This window comes from Varanus komodoensis, unplaced genomic scaffold, assembly GCF_004798865.1.
Source record: "Varanus komodoensis strain SLA01 unplaced genomic scaffold, ASM479886v1 scaffold3, whole genome shotgun sequence".
Classification (NCBI taxonomy): Eukaryota; Metazoa; Chordata; class Lepidosauria; order Squamata; family Varanidae; genus Varanus; species Varanus komodoensis.
Genome location: NW_025335761.1, coordinates 30,200,036 through 30,220,592, shown reverse-complemented (window position 1 = coordinate 30,220,592; position 20,557 = coordinate 30,200,036). Strand labels below are relative to the sequence as shown.

The window sequence follows — 20,557 nt, the reverse complement described above, 5'->3', positions numbered from 1 at the left end:
CTTTAAAGTCCAGTATTATGCATTTTGAACTCTTCAATTTAGTTATCGCTGTAACATCTGAGCTGACATTTCACTCATGTATTACAATTGATTAAGCAGAGCCAGATTTCTGACGGTACCATTTCCATTACTTCTTTTAACAAAGTACAAAGTATACCCAGACAGCCTGCTGCAAAGAACTTTCATTTTGAACTTTTTTTTAACATTTCAGAGAGATTAAAAGCCAGACAGATATGACAGTTTAGCTTCTACCCTTAAGGATTTAATCAAGCAATGCTTTAAAGAATGGAATCTCCTACCCAAAAGGTAGGGAGACAGGCTGAGACCAGTTCTCTTCCCTGCCCGCCTTATCCTGCTTAAAGTTACAGCCACATTCTCGCTGTTTCTAGGCAATGTGGTTACATCATTCCAAATGGCCTATATGAAAACAGCTGTTGCATCCATATTCGTGATCTTTAAGCTTTCTAGATCAAATTATTCAGCTGTCCTTTTCAGACCATCTAGGTTGCTGTGAAATGGAGCTCCAGGGAACTAACTATTTGAGTTGGCTTGCAGCTAAAGTAAAATTACAAAAGAAGCACAATGAATACTTGGCCACATTGCATTTTAAAATGAGATCTTTTTTATTGACGATTATGTATAACCTGCTTTTACTCCAAGATGCTCAAGGCAGTATACATGGTCCACAACCCCTCTTATTGTCATCACAATCTGGAAAAGTAGGTTAGGGAAAGAGGAGGAGACTGGCCCAGTGTTTCCCAATGAACTTCATTGTTGAGCGAGGATATGACCCTGGCTCATTCTAATTTTACTCTGCAACCCAGGAATGGTAAACAGGGACCAAATTGCATCATGTCAGGATGGCATGGCAGTTGTGGAAGAAGCCACAGGCCAAAGACTTGTCCTTTTACTGTTGTGTAAGCATACATGGGCCCACTTCAGATTGGGACCACCACATTCCAGGAAGAAAATTTCTCCCCCAAATTTCTCCAATACGCCTGCTTTCTGTCCTAAATGGAAAAATACCAAACTGCCCATGGAAGGGGAGATCACTTTTTCCCCTTGTGGACAATTTGCAACTGCTGCCTTTTCATTGCTGACACAAGCTGACAAAGCACCATACAGCATAAAAAGGTGCAAACTGCCCATGGAAGGACAGTGCAATCTCTCTCCCTCCCTCTCTCCCTTCTTCCCTCCCTCTCTCTCTCTCTCTCTCTCTCTCTCTCTCTCTCTCTGCAGCCTTAAAGGGAGTCCTTTGCCATGCAGAGCATGGACAACTGTTGTCACAGCTGACGGGTGATAAGAGTGCTTCAGTTCTGTTTGATGACAAAAGGAACCCCCTTCTCAGTTGCACACCATGGAAAACAGTTGATCTAATATAAAAGCCTTTTTAAGTTGAGTGGTAAAACGGGCTCCCTTTGACACCATGCAGGAGAAAAACACTGTGGGAAAAGAAGGCCTGAGGAGGGGGCAGGGTATGAGGCACATGGATATTCTGCGACTGTACTCAGCCCAGGAGATCGGAGCTGCCCTATCCCTGCTCGAACTAGTGCATCACTCTAGCATATGTCCACTTGTTCTTGAGCTGTTGACAGTTGGGGATGGGGCAAGCTATGAAAAAACCGGGTAGATAATATATACCAACAAATTATAGCTTGGGGTAGAAGTAGACATTATAAGAGACACAGAGTTCTTACTGTTGTAGTTTTCCTTTTTCTTTACAGCATCTGTCACTAAAGATGCAGTGATGTCAAAATACTGCATATTTCACTGTTCCTTCCTTATGTTGTTGGCTTTTTATTATGTAAACCATCAAGAGAGCCATTTGGCTATGAGACAGTATACAAAAATGCTAAATAAATAAATATGTCCTGTCCTGTCCTGTCCTATCCTATCCTATTCTGTCCTATCACCAACCACCAGCACGGTGAGGCTGAATAACAGTATGCATTGAATTGCTGTTGACACATTACCAGAAAGAGAGAAGAAAAGTAGACCCAGATCATCTGCCGAAAGCATGTTTCTGGTCACATGGAGTTTTTCTCTTTGCCAGCCAGGACATCCATGCATGAGAAGTTAAGACTCCAGCTGCTCAGTTCCAAGAGCACACAATGGTAACTGCAAGACCAGAAGGTCTCACATGTTAATCTGGTTTTGAATGCAGCCAAGCCAAGCAAATAATGCATTCAAGCAGAAGCCAGTGTGACGCAGTAGTTTAGAATGATGGGCACATTGGGCTGGCTGCATTGCAGAACAGCCGTTTTATCTAAATGCTACACTTTAAGCACACATTGTCCCATTTTGAATTGGGACCACTGTGTAACATATTTTTCCTGAAATGCCCTTCACTAGGATGGGATGATTAAAAGAAAAATAGAGGGTTCCACTGCCCCTTCAGTGGTCAGGGTTAATCTTAGCTGCACCATCCGAACCTGCTCATGCTTACAGTAGCGTAAAGAAAAAAAATGAACCGTCAAGTAGATGCTACGCAATTAGTATGACATGCAGCTTATCTCTAAGGCTGGAGATGGCTGTGTTCTAATCCTCAATCAGTCACAAAACTCACTAGGCCAGTCATTGTCGGCCAGTCAAATATATATGATGGAGTTGTTGTTGCAACAATAAACTAGAAGAGGAGAACCACCTATGCCACCCTGGCTTGCTTGGAAATGCAACAAAACAGCATAAAAATACTGCATAGCTATTCCAGAAGCTGAGGCATTTCAGGTGCTGCTTTAGCCATAAACCAGATTATTGAAAAAAACAGAGCTGCTAAAAATCCTTTGTACTCCTCTAACAGCACTAGATGGCGCTATGATACAACTGCACGGACACTCTCATTTTATACGGAAGTGGACAGCCCTGCTTTGCTTTTATCAAAGAAACAGACTTCAAACTCTGTGTTGCAATATCAGTCTCTTAGCACAGGGAATCCATTTTCCTTTCCCTTCCATTTGTTAATTTCCATGAAGCAGATAAATAATTTCAGAACGTGTACATAAATAAATATTAAAGGCTGTTCCAGTACAAAATGTATCTCTGTATAACACTTTTTCACAAAATAGCAACAAGTGGGCATTACAAAAACATACTTTTAGAGGAAATGAGCTGTACTGCACAGCCAAGAGTGAGTTGAATTAGGGTATACCTTATTAAAAAGACATTGTGAGTCCGATACATTAAAATTTTAGCTGAATAAGAAGCCGCTTAAGATCCATAGACATAATACAGACATGCCAAAGCTGTGATTCCTGATTAGGTATTTTCTGGTCGTGGTTATACAACACTTTCTCAAATATCCAGATGTGTCTACAGCCCAATAAACTTCCAGAACTGCAGAGGCTAGATATTTGGGGGGGGGGGACAGAACTCCCAAACCTAGATAACCCTTTTAGAAAGTACTTGATAATAGCATGTTTCAACAGAAATCATTGCATTCTGCCACTCTATTTTTTCTTTTTGTAAGCATTTTCTGGAACAATTATTTTTGAACATGGTAGATTGTTTAGCATGTATCTAGCTTTTTAAATTATGTGAAATAAAAATGATTTTTAAAAGCCAGATCAACCTCTGTCCTTGCTGTGGCCGGCTGACCATTAGTTTCTGCAGTCTCCATCAAAGAATGCAAAGTTGCAGGGAAATTCTACAGGGCTCACAGTATTATTACGGGTGATCACTGACAGTCCAGGACCAGAACACTTACCGCTTATCAATAAGCAAATCTCATGCATTACTTGACAACCCAGATAAGAGCTTGATAACTTTGATGAGGGGGAGGGGTCTCTTACCGATGAGTAACCTCTAAGTTTTTTTTTGTTTTAATGGCTGTGCCAAGGAATGAGTATTTTCATCTCAGATTATTTTGCTGTCTCCTGGCATGCACTGCAGCAGTGAGACAGAAAAGCTACAACCTGGCACAGTCGCCTGTTCTGCACTTTCTGTTGTGCTGGGCCATTTCCGTGCTTCTCCACACCCACTGCAGCAAATTTTCTTCCCACTCCCCTTCCCTCAGTATGTGGCAGGGGCCCAATAGGAGGCAGGGAGATATGCTTTGTGAAGCAGCCCTGTCAGCAGAGAGGGGGAGAAAGTCTTCACTATCAAGGGTAATGCATGCTGGCCAAGGTCAACCACGACTTAGATGGGTGGGCAGGTGAGAACTGACACAAGGAAGTATAAGAAGTGGAGGCCTGTGCATTTCAAAGGCATGCTTTAAATAGCTTTCCAGACTGGCTGTTTGCACACAACTGGTAGCTTGTGTGTGTGCTAGCACTCTAGGGCAGCAGGGCATTTTCTCAATGCCAGCACAAAACAAATGTGGCATCTGTTCTGTAGGAGCAGGCCATTAGAAAACAGAAAAATGGTGGAGGGTTAGACAGAAATAGGGAAGGGCAATTAAAAGCAACATACAAGAAAGCTGTACCTTGTTTCGACATTAGGGAATAAAAGAGGAAAGTGAGAAACAAAGAAAAAGCCACAGAATGAATGCAAGTATAACCAAAAGCCTTAGACATTCAGTTGAAGAGTGCAGACTGTTTGCTCTGACAGTCGTGTGAATGGGGTTGTTATTATTCCCAGTTCACAGAAGGAAGACTGGAAATGACCAACAGTAACTTGCCCAAAGCAACACCCTGGGTGCATCGCAATTTTGAGACTCAGCATCAAGTCCCCAATTCCATGGACACAGGCAAATGGTACAATTCAACAATATAAATCCATCCACAGATTAACAAAATTGTCAGGGCCAGAAGTGAGTACCCACTCAAATTAAAATTTGCCACTCAATACATTTTAAACATTCTTCTCCGCATTTGATACAAGAATGGAAAAATATCTAGTTAGACATAAAACCACAAGAGAAGCTCTATCTATTCTTAAACAGTCTAGGCATCAGGTTCTCAAGGTCTACACTCCCCAGTGAGTCTCCCAGACATATCTATATGGGAGGGGGCACTGTCCTCATGTTTTCTCCTATACCTCTGGCCATATTGCCAGCTGTGGTTGAAGGATCCATGCAAGATAAATGGGAAGGCAGAAAACTGATGTTTGCTTCATTGTCTTCTGTAACTCTCCAAAAAACTGACCTACCACACCAGAAAGGGCTTCTATAAGAATAAAAACAGATTAGAACAGCCTTCTCCAGCTTAGTGGTCTCTGATGCAGTGTAAGTTCCTGACCATTGGCTATGCTGGCTGGGGCTCATGTGAGCGGAAACTCAAAACATCTAGAGGCACCAAGTTGGGGAAAGCTGCTTCAAAATATGATAAATCAACCACAAAACGTTTGCTGATTGCTCTTAAATAACAGCATGATACATAACACCACCATCTCCATCATTATTTCACTGGTATACACCGTGTTTTATCTTTTTTTGAAATAAAAAATAGCCAAGTCCAACCTGATCCAGGGACTTTACTATCTGTAATGTAACAAACACATGAGATCAGCAACCAGAAAGTGCCAAGGCAGCACATTCACATTTCTTAACCATGCAACTAGAACTTCTGAAGAACAACCCCAAAACTATGGGACAGTAAAAGGGGCTACATGGGCCCCCTTGAAATAAGACACGCTTCAAACATTCTAGAGTGAACTTCTCCAACCTGACATCCTCAGAGGTCTTGGACTACAACTTTCATCTTCCCCCAGCAGTGGTCATACTGACTGGAAAAAAACGAGAGTCGTAGTTGAACACATCCAGAGGGTGCCAGGCTGTGGAAGGGCTTTCTAGAAGAAAGGCTGAAGAAAAAGAAGCCAAACTTTGCATTGTTTCTAACACCCCTGCACATCTTTGTATCATTCATAATCTTTCAGCCCCGAGTGTTTGCATTCTCAAAAGGGATTATCTGCCCACAAATCCTTTCCTTATTTATCCCTGCCTTAATCTCCAAAGCTCAACTGCTGCAACCCATTGAAAACTCTAGATTAGCCTGTGGGAGAATATGACTACACACAGACATTACGATCATTTCGGTATGAGGGCACTGAAGGAGGTGCTGTGACATTTGATGCCCACACATATTAACTAGCGCAACCTTAATATACTACGATAAAGAGCAGGTCTTTTATTGAAGATTTTAATAGTTTGTTATGAAGGCTAATCTTTGAACTGCACACTTGAGAAAGTTGACAGAAATACTTAACTTCTTAAAATTAAGCAGGAGGGAAGCATCAATTCTCTCTCCATAGTTCATGATCCCTTTGAAGCAGGACAAGCTGGATGCAGCCCTTCTCAGCTGATTCCCCAGCTTTGGCCTGAGAGGCTTTTTCTCGAGCAGAAACAAGGAAAGAAGAACCTGGGGCAGGTGAGGATGCTTCCCCCGCCTTGCCCAATTCTACCTTCCCCACTTCTGCTGGAGAGAAATAATGTAAGGCAAGGACAGACAAGGGGGAGCCTCAGTGAGGCTGGGACATGCCAAGAATAGAACATCCCTGCCTGGCCCGGGTTCTCTTCCCTGTTCTTCCCTGAGCAGCTTTCTCTCCAACAGGAGCGGGTGGTGACAATGGCACATTCCTTCATTCTGGGGCTGTTCTTCCCAGCTGATTCTTACCCCTCCCACTTACAGGGGGGAATTTTCCTCTTAGGTGCAGGGAGGCAATCAGTTGACGGAGGCAATTGTCAGACCTCTAGAGCAGGAGGTGGGAGGGCAGGGACTGGGGCAACTGATCACAACTCTTGCCAAGCAATTCTTTCATTCTGGGCTGTCTATCACAATGGGCTGTTTTGTCTGAATTTGAATGATGAAATAAGTGATCATGGCAAGCAGAACCATAGAACAAAGCATTGTGTCTTGCTGTGGTTGGCAACCACGATAAGTCACCATGGTCAGTCACCATGACTTGGTTTGGACCACATGACTCTGCTTTTTACTGTTGTTGCTTGTCATGTTATGCAAAGCAAGTCATATAGTAAAAGCTCTGGTTCTGCATTGCCTTTGTATCTCAGCCTTGTCTTTCCTGATCCTACTTTTGCTTCTTGACCTACTATACCTAGATGGTTTCTGAGCATGGCCTACTTCTGGCTCTTTCTTTGCCTTTGGGCCTGCCAAGGCTTTGCTGGATATCTAACCATTGCTTGCTCTGCCTTTGCCTCTGACCCTCCTGTATCCCTGTAGGACTTATCATCCCTGGTCCTGCTGTTGCAGCTGGAGACACCTGTCCCCCATGCCCTGGACCTGATACCCACAAAGCAGCCATTGGAGCCCCCAAGTGCCATTTTATTCTTATCCTTCAACTTCAAGGATGTAAACAGCTGCTTTTTGGGAGGAGGACAATTTTGGTGAGAATGCAGAGCAGGTAGAAAGGCTCAGCTCCCTCCTTGTATTCTACAGTCTGAATCAGCCCTGCCTTTTCTTTTCTTTAAAACAAAACTCTTTAAAACTTCTTTAAGAGTTTCTTTAAAACTCTTTTCTTTAAAACAAAAAGTGGAAATGGTCATATAGAAATCAGTGGTGCCCAGTCTATGCAATGAACTCCCTGGAGAGGTCCGCCTGGCACCGACATTATACTCCTTCCGGCACCAGGTAAAGACCTTTTTATTTAACCATCATTTTAACAATTAAGGGCTTTAGACATTTTAAGATTTTTTGTTTCTTTTTGTTTTCACAGTCGCACTGTCTATTCTTTTAAAATTTGGTTTAGAATATTCATTTTTAGATGTTTTAATAATTGTAGTTTTAATACTGTATTTCAGAATTTTATATTATGTAAGCCGTCCTGAGTGCTTCCATGGAAGGACGGGATATAAATGCTTGTAATAAATAAATACATAAATAAGGTCAGTTCCTAGCCTTCCGGCTAGAGTTCTGTGGGAGAAAGGAAGTTTATTTGATGCTGTATTTGGGTAATACATGCCAGATGTACTGCAGAGGCCAAGACATGAAGTTTCACATTATAAAGTTTCCCCCAAAATATCACTATATAGCTCATGAAGGGTGCAAATTTTGAATACAAATGGCCCCAGATTCAGTTCTTGGCATCTTCAGCCAGAAAGGCATAGGAAGGGATGAAGAAATCTGTTGGTTCCTCCTTCTCCAACATATGATTTTTAAAGTTCTCATCATCTCCCCTGCCTGAGGTCTTTGAGAACTGCTACTAAGTCAGTAGCAGCTACTGGGCTAGGTCAACCACAGATTTGACTCAGTATAAGCCAGCTCACCAACTGATTTAGACTGCAGCCCTATAAATCACCCTTCCCCAGCCTGATGTCCTCCAGATGTGTTGGAGGACAACTCAGCATGCCCCACCAGATTGGGGAGCAGGCATATCTATGTGTAGATCAGTCCATGCAGTTTTCAGTGGTCTTGCCCAATATGCACAAGATTGCAGCCTTAGTTGTAGCAAAGTGACAGAATGCTGCATCCTGGTTTTTCACTGTGAATTGTCTCCTGCAGAAATGGGCAAGATGTTTGAGTTCAGAGCTGGTGCAGTGCAAATGGAGCTATTCTCAGGACTTGAATGAGAACCTCCCAATGAGAACCTCAGAATGATTCCAGAGCTTTGTAGTGCTCAGTCTGGCAGTCCCCTTGTGCTTTTGGCTACTGTGCAAAATAATTAAAGGTACAATGTCACCCTTACTTGGCAGGGCTCTGTTTCCATCCACAGCAGAGTGGCCAGGCAAGCAGATCAGGTTTCAGCCTTATTTTCCAGAGGTGATGTTGAGGTTTATGTTTGGTGCATGAATCACTTCAGGAACTCTGAATTCTAGTCCTGCTCTGTCATAGTTGGGCAACTCTGGGAAAGTCTCTCAATTAATTTGACTATAAAATATAAGCTATAAAATTATGGTTCTGTCTTTCTAGATCTCAGGCCAATTAGTGCCTTTTCACAATAGCTCTTTTTAGTGTGTTGCTATACAGGAGATGGGCTGTTGGAATCTGCTGAAAAGGCCTTATACATGGGTATCTGTGATCACCTTCACTTCCCGGTTAGATCCAAGGAACTTCTGGTCTCTTTGGTGGGGTGAGCAAAGAAAATGTTGGCCTCAGTGCAGATGTGCCTTTCTCTCCTGTCTATCAGGGGATGAATACTGATCAGATTAAATCTTAGTTATCTAACAGTGCAATCCAGTGCTTATTTACTCAGAGGTAAGCTCCTTTAAGTTCAGTGAGACTCACTCCCACTCCATATAGGATTGACAGCTTGACCTCCTAACTAGCTAGCTATCCAGTATATACTCTAATCTCAAAATTTCATGGCTGTGTGCAAAACCATGTGAAAGTTTTATTTTGCTGTCTACTATTGTACTTCTGATTCTGCTGCAGTTCCTAAACATTCTGTTTCTTATGCAGTGCATGATCATACTGAGTTTTCCTTCAGTTAAGATTATGGCTCCTACTCCTTCTTCACTATAATGTTTGGAAGAAGGGGAAAAGAGCATCCCTGCATTCATAGGACTTCTAATGGAGTCCTGCAAAGCGAGCAGTATAGTAATGTTCACAGCATTGCAGTGGCATTGACTTTCATTTTACTCTCATAGGACCCCATAGCTTAGCAAATCATATTTAATTAAATCCTATTTTTTTTAAAAGATAATAGGTACACAAGAATCATAACAGGGCAGGAAGCTATCCTGTTATGTTAATTGCCATGTTTTACGTAGCATCTCTAGTTTATAATAATTTAAATGGCGCTGTATTTGCAAAAGCTAAACAAAAGAGCCGCATAACCGAGGTTAAAAATGCAGCCGCACTATGGCTCTGCCCATCTGCCTACAGACAGATCTCACTGGTGGGACGGATCCTGCACCCTCTGAACTGTGTGTCTTCCCTGGGGGGCCCTCTGAAGCAGGGGGGCTTGCAGATTTGGTGCAGCGGGGAAAGGGAAGGATAAGACCTGTTGTGCAAGAGGAAACTACTCACGAGGCTATTTCTGCCGTCTACATTCTGGAAGCATTTTTTTCATGCTCTAATTGTGTAGCACAACTGTTTCATGGATGGCAAATGCAACAAACTCTCATGGTGAATAAGTGGTTGCTAAGTTAAAACATCATGCAAGTTAATTAAGCCCTCTTACTTTGGACTGTTAATGGCTGTTTGGAATGTTGCAATAATAGCTTGTCGTATTTTGTCAGAATTTGCTGGCAGAAGATAATCAGGACCAGCATATTTTCAAATAAAGCTCATCAATGTCATATTGTTGAATCTAACATGGAGGAAATTGTGTTAATAGGAGCTTTATGTAGGGGCTGAGGAAGAGCCTTCACTATGGTCCTTCTGTCTTTGGGATCTTTGCAAACGCAGACAAAGTTTGAGAACGAAGGATAGTGAGAGATTTTCTGATGAATACCATAGTTGTAGTCATCACCAGCAAGGACTCTTTTTCTCCAGGATTTCTCCATTGCTTTGCCTGAACTAAGTTGCCTACAGTAAAAAAGGCTCATTAGTAACCATGCCAGCAGCAACTGCTCCTTTTTCTGGATGGTAATTACACATCACTGGCAATATACAACAGAATTATTAGGATGTAAAAAGGCATGCATGGGAGCTCTCGGAAAACAAGCTCTAAATCTTAAATTTACTTTTTAATTATTTTAAACACGCACACACACACACACACACACTTGCCCAAATTATTGGCAAGGGTCCTCACAGGGATGCTTCTCTTTTATTTCTCTAAAGCACACAAAGGAATTAGGTTATATAAATTAGGTCATTTACTGGACTAAATACAATTACTCTCTTAGTATTTTGCTTCTATGAAGCATATAGGAAAAGGATAAGCCAGGTGTGAGAGAGAGAGCGAAGCAGAGAGGCATTAATCTATTATTCTCTTGGAGCACCAGGCCCAGTCCAGAGGGCAAAAAGGCAATTACAGGCTGAGCAAACACCCAAAACTCTTTTGCAGTGGTACTTCTGAGGCAGTTTCCAAAGCAATGCAAGGACACACGTAAAATACATACATGTGTGCATGCATGCATACATACTGAGCCACTCCACTGTGTGCAGAGGAGAATGGGGAGAATTTAAAGTAAACCTCTAGGTTCTGGCACACAGGAACTGTACTTTGAATAAAATGCATTTTTAACCTCCAAGTTTTTAGCAACATTCTCTTTGCACAAGTTCATTAGTCCCTCCAAAGGTCACAATAATTTGCATGCTTGTTGGCTTCCAGCTGTTTGCATAATATTTAATACAGGAGTCCCACACTAGCCGAACGGTACTGGAACTTGACATGGTTTTTGATTTTTACCCCAAGTGGCATGGCATTTTTTTTTCAAATGCTGGTGAAAATTACTGATACAGATTGTTTGAAAAGATGCATCCTTCAGAGTTGTGAGCAGTTGTGGGAGTTGTGAATTTGTAAGCAGCAGTTCAAAACTTAATTTTTTTCTCATGAAAGTCTATAGCAGCAACTGCTGGCAAAGTTATGTCAAGCATGTCCAGTTTCACTCTGAAGCTAGAATGCTGCCAGCACTCCAGTATTTTGAGAGGAATTCCAGTGTTGCTATCAGCCTTCTGACAAAGGCAGAAGGAGAGTAGGAAATGGTCAACTGGAATAAGAGCCGGCTTGTTTCGAAAGCAGACAAAATAACTCTCACTTATTGATAAATCTTTGGTGAACAGGTACAAGGAGAGAAGAAAAAAGAGAATGTTGGAATCTTATTTATTTGAAGCTTTTTATCCCATCCTTTCACAGAAGTCTCAGGACAGTAGTACAGTAAGAGGCACAGCATCCCATCCTCAAACAAAATCCAATTGAAACAATGATTACATCTTAAAATGTTGGGAAAATAAAAAGGGGTTGGCCTGGCACCGAAAAAAATAAAGTGTCAGTGCCAGGCACACCTCTCTAAGGAGCATGTTCCATAACTGGGGTGCCATCACAGAGAAGGACCTTCTCCAGGTACGCCCCTCCCCCCAATCTCCTTCAAAGAGGGCTCCAGAAGAAGGACCTCCAACCAAGATCTTAGGGGCAAGCAGGCATATAAGGAGAGAGGCTCCTTCAGATACATAGATCCTTGCACAGATGTATAGATTTATTCAGAAGTAAGCCTTTCTTGAACATAGAGGCAGGGACGCATCTATTTGTTTAGACACCTGTACCTGGTAAATGCTACATGTTTCAGAATATTGCAGGGTGGCTGTATCAGGACAGGATCAGTGCTAATACACATAAGGATCTCTGGTGTCTGGTGCATTGAACAGACTCTGTTCAATGGAGAGTTAGTATTTGTGGGGGAGCCCATCTGTCTCTTAAAGACACTATGGGAAGATCCTGGTTATTGCTGTTGGCTGTAACTTTAGTAAGGAGGACTAAAACCTAACACCCTGATGTAAGTCATATTCAAAAGTAAGTCTTCTGCCACAGGATATGGAGATGGGATAACTGCAGCGGCAATAAACTATCCTATGCAGGTTAGGAGTAAATTATGCTGACAGTGCTGAAAAAGTTCCTGAAGCTACTTCCCATGCTCAGAATATAATTGCAACCTCCATTTGGAATCCACACCTTTTAGTATAAACTGCAGGAGAGAGTTCCAATAATCAGTTCTAAAATCTCCCTTTCTGTTGTAATACAGCACCAAAAAATCTGAGTATCTCGGAAGCTAGCTTCATCAATTCTTGGTTTTGGTTATTCCAAATAAAAACATTATTCGATTATTATGCTTTTGTTTTAATTAGTAAACATGCTAACCCCATTATTTATGTATGTATATGTGCCTTTATAGGCAGCCTATAACTGCCAAGGCCTTCCTAGGCAGCCTACAATACATAAAACATATTAACAAAGTGAAACACATTAAAATCAATTAAAACACAATGAATCTATAAAAGCAATAGAAAAGGGACCAGGGCATTCAGGCTAATTCCTAAAAAGGTTTGCAATTAAGTGTTTATTATCCGTGTATCATCTAGGTTGGCTTCCAAGTTGATTCATATACTTTGGGGAGAAATTTTACTTAACATAGCCCTGCCTGTTAATTCAATCATTTTTTTAAATAAAAACCTGCTAGCTGAAGATCAGAGCTGGTTATCTCATATTAGCTAAAGTTGCACAAAGACTGATGCCTTAAGGAATATGCCCTGTGATCAGTGCGGATGTTGTTACGGCCCATTCCTATAACATATCCTTCAAATATCCTGACCCTAATCCAGATGGTGGAATGCTTAGGACCAGCAAAGATGCCTCATGTTGTCCTGATATTGCATGCAAGTTGTAATTTGTGCCATTGCACAACTTCATTACTGATTACACAACAAGTCAGTTAAGGCAACAGCTTTGGGTAATACCAATTCAGCCCACCTGCAAAAGGGGCCAACTTTTGTTTGGCACTTGGCCAGTCCTGCCACCTCCTTTGTACAAGCAGCCCCCACTACTTGAGTAAAAGCAATTAAATACTTCTGCAGGCAAGCCACGAAATGAGTAGAAACATTCACTTCTGGAAGGAAGCAGTTGGAGCTCCGTCCAACTCTACTGGTAAGGCCTGTTATACAACAGAATCATTGGAACTGGCTATATGTGGCCAGTCACGACTGGATACTGCCCTTAGTTTCCAATTTTCCAGCTTTGTGGATCTTGCTCCTCAAGAGAAGATAGTCTTCACTAGTGATGTGTGAGAAATCCAGTTCGGGGGTGAGAATTGGTCGATTTCCTTGGCTCAGCTCCCTGAGCTCCAGCCTGCTTTCTCTCTGTCCTGAGTCTGCCTTGCACCAAATGTTCATGTGGGCATCCAGCAGGTCCACAGAAGTCTGTAAGCCTGGCTTGTGCACATGCTGCCTGTGTGAATGCTGTGCAAAGACAGGTCTAATTCCACCCCTGTGACTTTTTGTACTTTGCACAAAGAAGGGGACCATTAGAGTTTCCAAGAGTTCATGGAATTGAACTTGGCTTGCTTCCTGGCCACGGAAATAAAGTATGCATCCCGACTCTTAACTCTGTCCTTAAACTGACAAGCTTTTAAAAATCATCGATTATGTGTGTCGTGTTACATGATGCCCCCTTTCACTGAACATGATTGTACATGCTATTCAGCTTTCCTCTGTCTGAGGAGGGCTGCCGGTATTCAGGGTCTCTGTTTCCTAAACAAGGGATCTAAGAAGACCCTTTCCCTTGTTCTTTCAAGTATGTCCAGGTGAGGCAGTGGCTGTCCTGAACCGGTGCCTGGCCAAGGTAATAGGCTGGATGGGGGCCAATAAACTGAAGCTCAACCCAGATTAAGACGGAGGCCCTGTTGGTTGGTGATTCGAGCTTCTGCGTAAGTGACTTGGGCCCTGCCCTGGACGGGGCTGCACTCCCTCTAAAGGACAGGGTCCGCAGCTTAGGAGTGCTCCTTGACCCGGACCTTTCCTTGAAAGCCCAGGTGATGGCGGTGGCGAGGAGCGCTTTCCTTCAGCTTCGGCTAATCTATCAGTCGCATCCTTATCTGGAGGAGAACTGCCTAACAACAGTGACACATACATTGGTTACTTCCTGTTTGGATTACTGTAACGCGCTCTACGTGGGGCTGCCCTTGAAGACAGTCCGGATACTTCAGATGGTGCAAAACAGAGCTGCCAGGATGCTGTTGGAGATTGGGCATTATGCTCATATAACCCCAGTCCTCTATCAGCTCCATTGGCTTCCCATCGAAGTCCGGGCTCAGTTTAAGGTGCTGGTTATTACCTATAAAGCCCTAAAAGGCTTGGGACCAGGATACCTAGAGGAACACCTTTTTCCCTACATGCCCTCCCGCCCCCTAAGATCAGCAGCAGAGGCCCTCCTCCAAGAACCCTCTTTGAAAGAGGTCAGGAGACAGAGTACTCGGAGGAGGGCCTTCTCTATGGTGGCGCCCCAACTATGGAATGCACTCCCCAGAGAGGTCTGCCTGGTGCCATCATTATATGTTTTTTGGCACCAGGTCAAGACCTTTTTATTTGGCCAATATTTTAATACATAGTAATTTTAATTGTGTAATGACTTATTTAATTTATTTTAAATAAAGCTCAGTGTGGAATAGTTAACTTATCTTATTGAAGACTGAAATAATGTTGTAAGCCGTTCAGAGATGACAGTAATGGACGGCCTACAATTTTTTTAAATAAATAAGTAAAATAAATAAGTATCTGCAATGAACTTAAGGCAGGCATGTAGCATCATGCCCATGGTACCTATTTCAGACTTCCACACACTGACTGTATCTCTGTGCATCATCTGGCCACTTGTGCCCACTAATTAATATATAAGAAATGTATATTCTTAAGTAAACTTACAACCTACATCCTTGCTCAAGTGCTTACCTTAGTTTATACTCTTAAACTGAAATGAAAACAAGCCATTATCTCCAGTGGGCTTCAAGTACATATACATTTTTTAAAAATAACTGCTTTAAGTGAAAAGTAAGAAACCTCTCTGTGTTCCTCCTTAAAAAGAAACTTAGCTGGTCTTCTGGTTATACTTGCTCTGCTTTTTGATTATTGCTCTTTTAATCTTCCTGTTTCCCCTTCCCAGTGTCTACCTCTCCAAATTATCTGAATATAGCTGTGAGGCACAACTTCAATTTTTTAAAATTTCACCTTGAAAGAATAAGCAGGGTGGATCTACAAATAAAACAGTGTGTATTCTTTAAAAATTGAGAGATGAAACATTCTGTGGCAGCTTCCCCAACCTGTGGCTTCCAAATATTTTAGGTTACAACTCCATCTTAAGAAAGTTACAGAAAAATGAGAAAGGGTCCAGAGGACATCAAAAATGATCCAGGGTTTGGAAAAATTGCCCTATGAGGAGAGACTGAGAGAACCAGGCATGTTCACCTCAGGAAGAGAAGACTTAGTTGGGGACATGACATCACTTTATTAGTACCTCAAAGGATGTTACAAAGAGGAAGGTCATGATCCCTTCTCACTTATACCAGAGTGCAGGACACCGAATAATCAACTCAAGTTGCAACAACCCAGATTCAGGCTAGATACCAGGAAAAGGTTCACTGTAGGAGCAATATGACAGTAGAATCAGATGTCTAAAGAGGTCATGGGCTCTCCCACACTAGAGATATTCAAAAAGAAACTGGACAGCCATCTGAATGGGATGTAATTGGTGTCCTGCAACAGCAGGGGGTTGGACCAGATTGCCTTCATGGCCCCTTCCAACTCTATTATTCCATGATTCTATTCACCCCCAGGTAGCATACCTAATTGGAATCCAGCACATTTGGCTGGCCACAGGGTTGAGGATACTGATTCTATGGGCAGAGAAATCCAAGGGAAGTGAGAGACAGAGAATCAGTGATGGATATACGAGCATTTCCTATACCCTGCACAGCTTAGCAGAGCAGAAAGTGTTGGACTATTTTTTAAAATTTGTTTTTGGTCTTTTGCAGCTATTTTTTTAAAAATGGTCATAAACTCTACAGTACCAGGGGTAGCATAGTTTCCACCCCATTCCAAGCTTGCAGTGGGGATGGGAGTATTTCAGATCACAGGGCAACACCATGGACCTTCCCATCACTGTAATGCAAGCCATCTGCCCACCGGTTGTTTTCCACATGAAACATTTATTCATTGAGCAGTGTTGTGCTGAGGCCAGGAAAACCATTTCTATAATTATCATTCATTACTGCATCCATTATCTATTCCTGTTACAAAGTGTATTGCTTTTTCATTCCAGAATTGTGAGTTTCGTTATGGTTGTACTTATTTCTCTGTTGTGCTATGCTACTGTACATACTTTTAATGACCAAATATCAGCCACAAAAAAATTGAGGAGACCTTGCCACAATATAGCAGGGTGCTATTTTTCTTGATAAACACTCTGAAAACTTAGATGGTCTTAGGTCACCTTGCATTTTATTTTGTGAAAGGTGTATTATCATTATTATTATTATTATTCATCACCACAGTTACCATTATTTCCCTGTCCATCTTACAGTATGATAGAGGTGCTGGGCTCCATATCTATGAGCAGAACTGCCATCCATGAAGGATCAGAGCTCAAGTCAAGACAGGACTTGACAAGACCCATGAAAGGCTAGGGTCAGTTTTAATCTCCTTGCAGTAAAATGTAGTACCAGAAGTAAATCAGTTCTAGCCCCGCCTTCTCTGCTCACTCCCCACTTGCGCATACGCGCGCACACACACACACACACACACACACATTTAAACAGGACCATTCAAATTGTGATCACCCCCTGGAGGGTACCACCAATCCACCCCCTTATCTCTTCTTGCTCTGTAGGGCTCTTCTCCATGGGTGAAGATGGCGTCACCCTTGTTGTCTAAGAGTTAAAGTACATCCCTACTATCTGTACATTCATGATGAAAGGGCTCCATGCAATTGGGAACACAGCTTTTCTTTGTAGTATTCCTAATTATGCAGAGCCATGCATAAGCTTAGATGCTGATGCACATTAGAAACTTGTGTTTCAATGCATGGATTTGGGGCTGGAACCTGATGCTGTCCATGTGTTTGTTGTGTGTGAAAAAAAGAGTCCTAAGAGCTGAAAAGGGTTGCCATTGTAAACTCATTGTGCTATACAGGTAGACCAGACATCAGAAATGATTGTTTGTAGCGAGAGGAAATGGAACAAATGGCAGCCGTGGAGCTGGGAAGACAGATGGGCCAGGAGGGTGGCAGACTGAAAGCTGAAGGTATTGATGACAAAGCCAGATCAATGCCAAACCATTTAATTTTTTGGTATGTTAAAATGAACTGTATTTGAGCTATTGTAGTTGTGGCTTTTGTTTCATTCTGTAATCTGCTTTGAACACAACCTATTAAAAGAAATGGATAATGACTACTATGATTAGGTTGGGAAGAACCAACACGTGGATGTTCTAGCCTTTCCTCCCCTGTGTTCCTGAAAATCTGCCCCGGAGAATATGGATTCTGAGGGTGTGAGAGAGCTGCAGTGCAAAGGAAGAATCTCCTTGCTACTTCATTGACAGCAACCAGTCCATTAGTAAGGAGGATGATCTGGATATTATCCTTTCTACTTAAGAATATGCCAACAGATTAATTATCTTTGGATCAAGGAGCTGGTCTACATAGTCAGCAAATTCATCACAGAGGCTTTTCTCAACTGCACAAATTCTAAAATGCCATGGATAACTTGTAATAGCATCTCAAAGACAAACTTACAGTTATAATTCCTTTTTACAGGGAAAACTTCAGGAGTTTGAGGGAAATTGTTTAGCATTTGATGTTAACTGAAGTGGTAGTTCTGCTTTAATCAATATATGTTTTCATGCAAACTCTGATTTTATCCGAATAGTTCCACATTATTAGATTAAGATCCAAAAATCCAGTAAGGCTCATCCAGTAAGGCTTCTGGAGACATTTGTTTCTCAAAGGGAGCCATGTTGGAGCTAAGAACCAATGCCAAGAACATGGAGAAATTTTCTGAGCTGCCTTTGATGTAAAGCAAAACCTGCCATTGGGAGAAAAATTCATGGAAAACTGCACATGAAGAAATATTTGTGTATCCAAAGGGTATCCCAGCATTAAGCTAATAGGTGAACATTCTAATGCATGCCTTCCATGGTGGATCTGTTCTAACATGTGTATATGCGATTAAAAATAATATCTGTGTGCCAGTATATGGGAAAAGACACAGATTTTGGAATCAATCCTGGGCATTTCTGAGAATTTTTTCCGGATGTTGATCCGGATGCTCCGGAATGAATCCGAGTGTTGTGCAGGATCCATGACAAAGACAAAATGGCTGGTCCAGGTTTGCCACTCTATGAATGGAATGCTGGACTGGATGGACCATTTGTCTGACCCAACATAGCTTTTCTGTACTTCAGTTCCTAAATAAAATACCAGCATTTCAATCTTTTAAAATGAGTAAATACAGAAAAGTCAGGAAAGTACTAGAATATAAGTGATTAGGGGAGAGGGAATGGGAACCGGGCACTGTGGGAAACTGCAGGTCAATTTGCATGTGCGTGTGCATACATGCACACACACACACACACGCACGCACGCACGCACGCACACCTGGTTCTATCTTCCTGACAGAGAAAGTTAATAACTTGTACTGTCTGCCCACATATTGGAGAGATTGTTGCCATTAAAATGTGTAGGTTTGTATGTCATAGTACAACCCACGGCACACCCAACAGATGATTGGGCCCAAAAACTGTGAATTTAAAAAGTATAGTTTCAATGGTTCTTCATAAACGTGCAAGTGCACACTTTCTAGTCTCCAGAAAAACACATGTATAAATACGTTCTGTATATGTCATCATCACAACCTGCAGATGAATAATCTTTAGAACATCTCAAAGTCGATAGAGAAAAATGAGAAAGCAATATTGTAGCTTACTTTTAGCTGCACCAAATGCACATCCACATGTTTGCTGTCTGAATCTTGCTGCACGGAGTAAGTCAGGTCCCTGACCCGTTCGGATGTCATCCGAAGCCATGTTTCGATCTCAGGCAAGTGGAGAACGATCTTCCAGTCTGCTCCTGTGTGGAGTGGAGGAGGCTTCTCATACTGCTGCCCAGGATCAAGCTCTTTCAGAGCATCTTCACTGTCATCTTGCTCAGTGGTGGGGGTCATGTTGATGATCATGGGAGAGGCATCAGCAGCTGCAGGATCCATTTCCTGAGGCCTGATGGGGGAAAGTGCGATTTCCATGGCTAACATCGGGGGTTCTAGACCATAATTCTTTCCAAATATGCTGCACATGTGAAAGAGGAGAAAAGGAATAGTTTAAAAGCAAAATCTTAGGTTAAAGCATCCCTGCCCACACCAAAGCCACACCAAACTGGCTCACTAATTATTTATCCCATTGCATTAGCTGCTTATGCAAACCAGAATTCTCCCTTGAGGTAGGTCATATACCTTCTCTACTAACAATGAGATCAAAACCCTTCATAAATTCAATTCTAAGTAAACTGTAATCTGGACTAAGTAGATTTGCATAATTTATTTTACTTCTGCTGGCCTGGATGAAAGGCAAGGAATTTTGAAGGCAATAAAGCCATGCTTCTGACCATGAAAAATCTTGCCAGCATTCCGCTCACCAGCCATGCAATCATGCCAGCCATTGCAGACACATTTTGATTATCTTCACAGTCATAAGAGCTAGAAATTTGCAGAGGAAGGTTTGAGTGAATGAAAGCCGAGATTTCATTGAAACCTGAGCACGGGTTGGATTCCAAAAATGTTTGCAGGGAGGTGTTTGGTAACATAAAAGCTAGGGAATTCAAAACACCAAAACAGAAATAATGGTATAATTGTAGCTTATTGTCCCATTCCAAAGAATCAGACTGTTGCTCAGTGGCTGAGAACACATGAAGAGCCCTACTGGATCGGCTCAAAGACCAGCTTCATTCAATGGCCAACCTGACGTATACACTTGGCATGCCAACATCCCAGCCTTTTTGACCACTCTCACTTGGGCACAGTGTTGGGGAGGACCCAAAATCCCAGAGAATCTCTTCAGGTCTGAGTGTAGACTGATCTGGTACAGTACAACCTCCTATATTTTGGTCAATACAACATCTGCAGTGATGGCTTCAAGTTAACAAGCAAATGTTATGACTGCCATTTACTTTGAACAGAGTGCTTTGATTCATTTACTGTTTTTATCAGTTTAGGTATTATCACTATTAAAAATAGTTAATAACATCCTGG

General features: G+C 42.1%; 1 protein-coding gene across 2 annotated transcripts in view; it reads right to left on the bottom strand.

Annotated features, from left to right (window-relative positions):
- AKAP6 (A-kinase anchoring protein 6) overlaps positions 1 to 20,557 on the bottom strand; it is a 232,942-nt gene that overhangs the window by 209,736 nt on the left and 2,649 nt on the right. The window contains exon 2 of one of the 2 annotated variants that reach the window (XM_044436216.1): positions 19,241 to 19,598. In XM_044436216.1, the coding sequence (XP_044292151.1) occupies positions 19,241 to 19,598 (358 nt within the window). Of the gene's footprint in view, positions 1 to 19,240; positions 19,599 to 20,557 lie in introns of those variants that run through there. The other variant, XM_044436215.1, reaches the window with a different exon arrangement.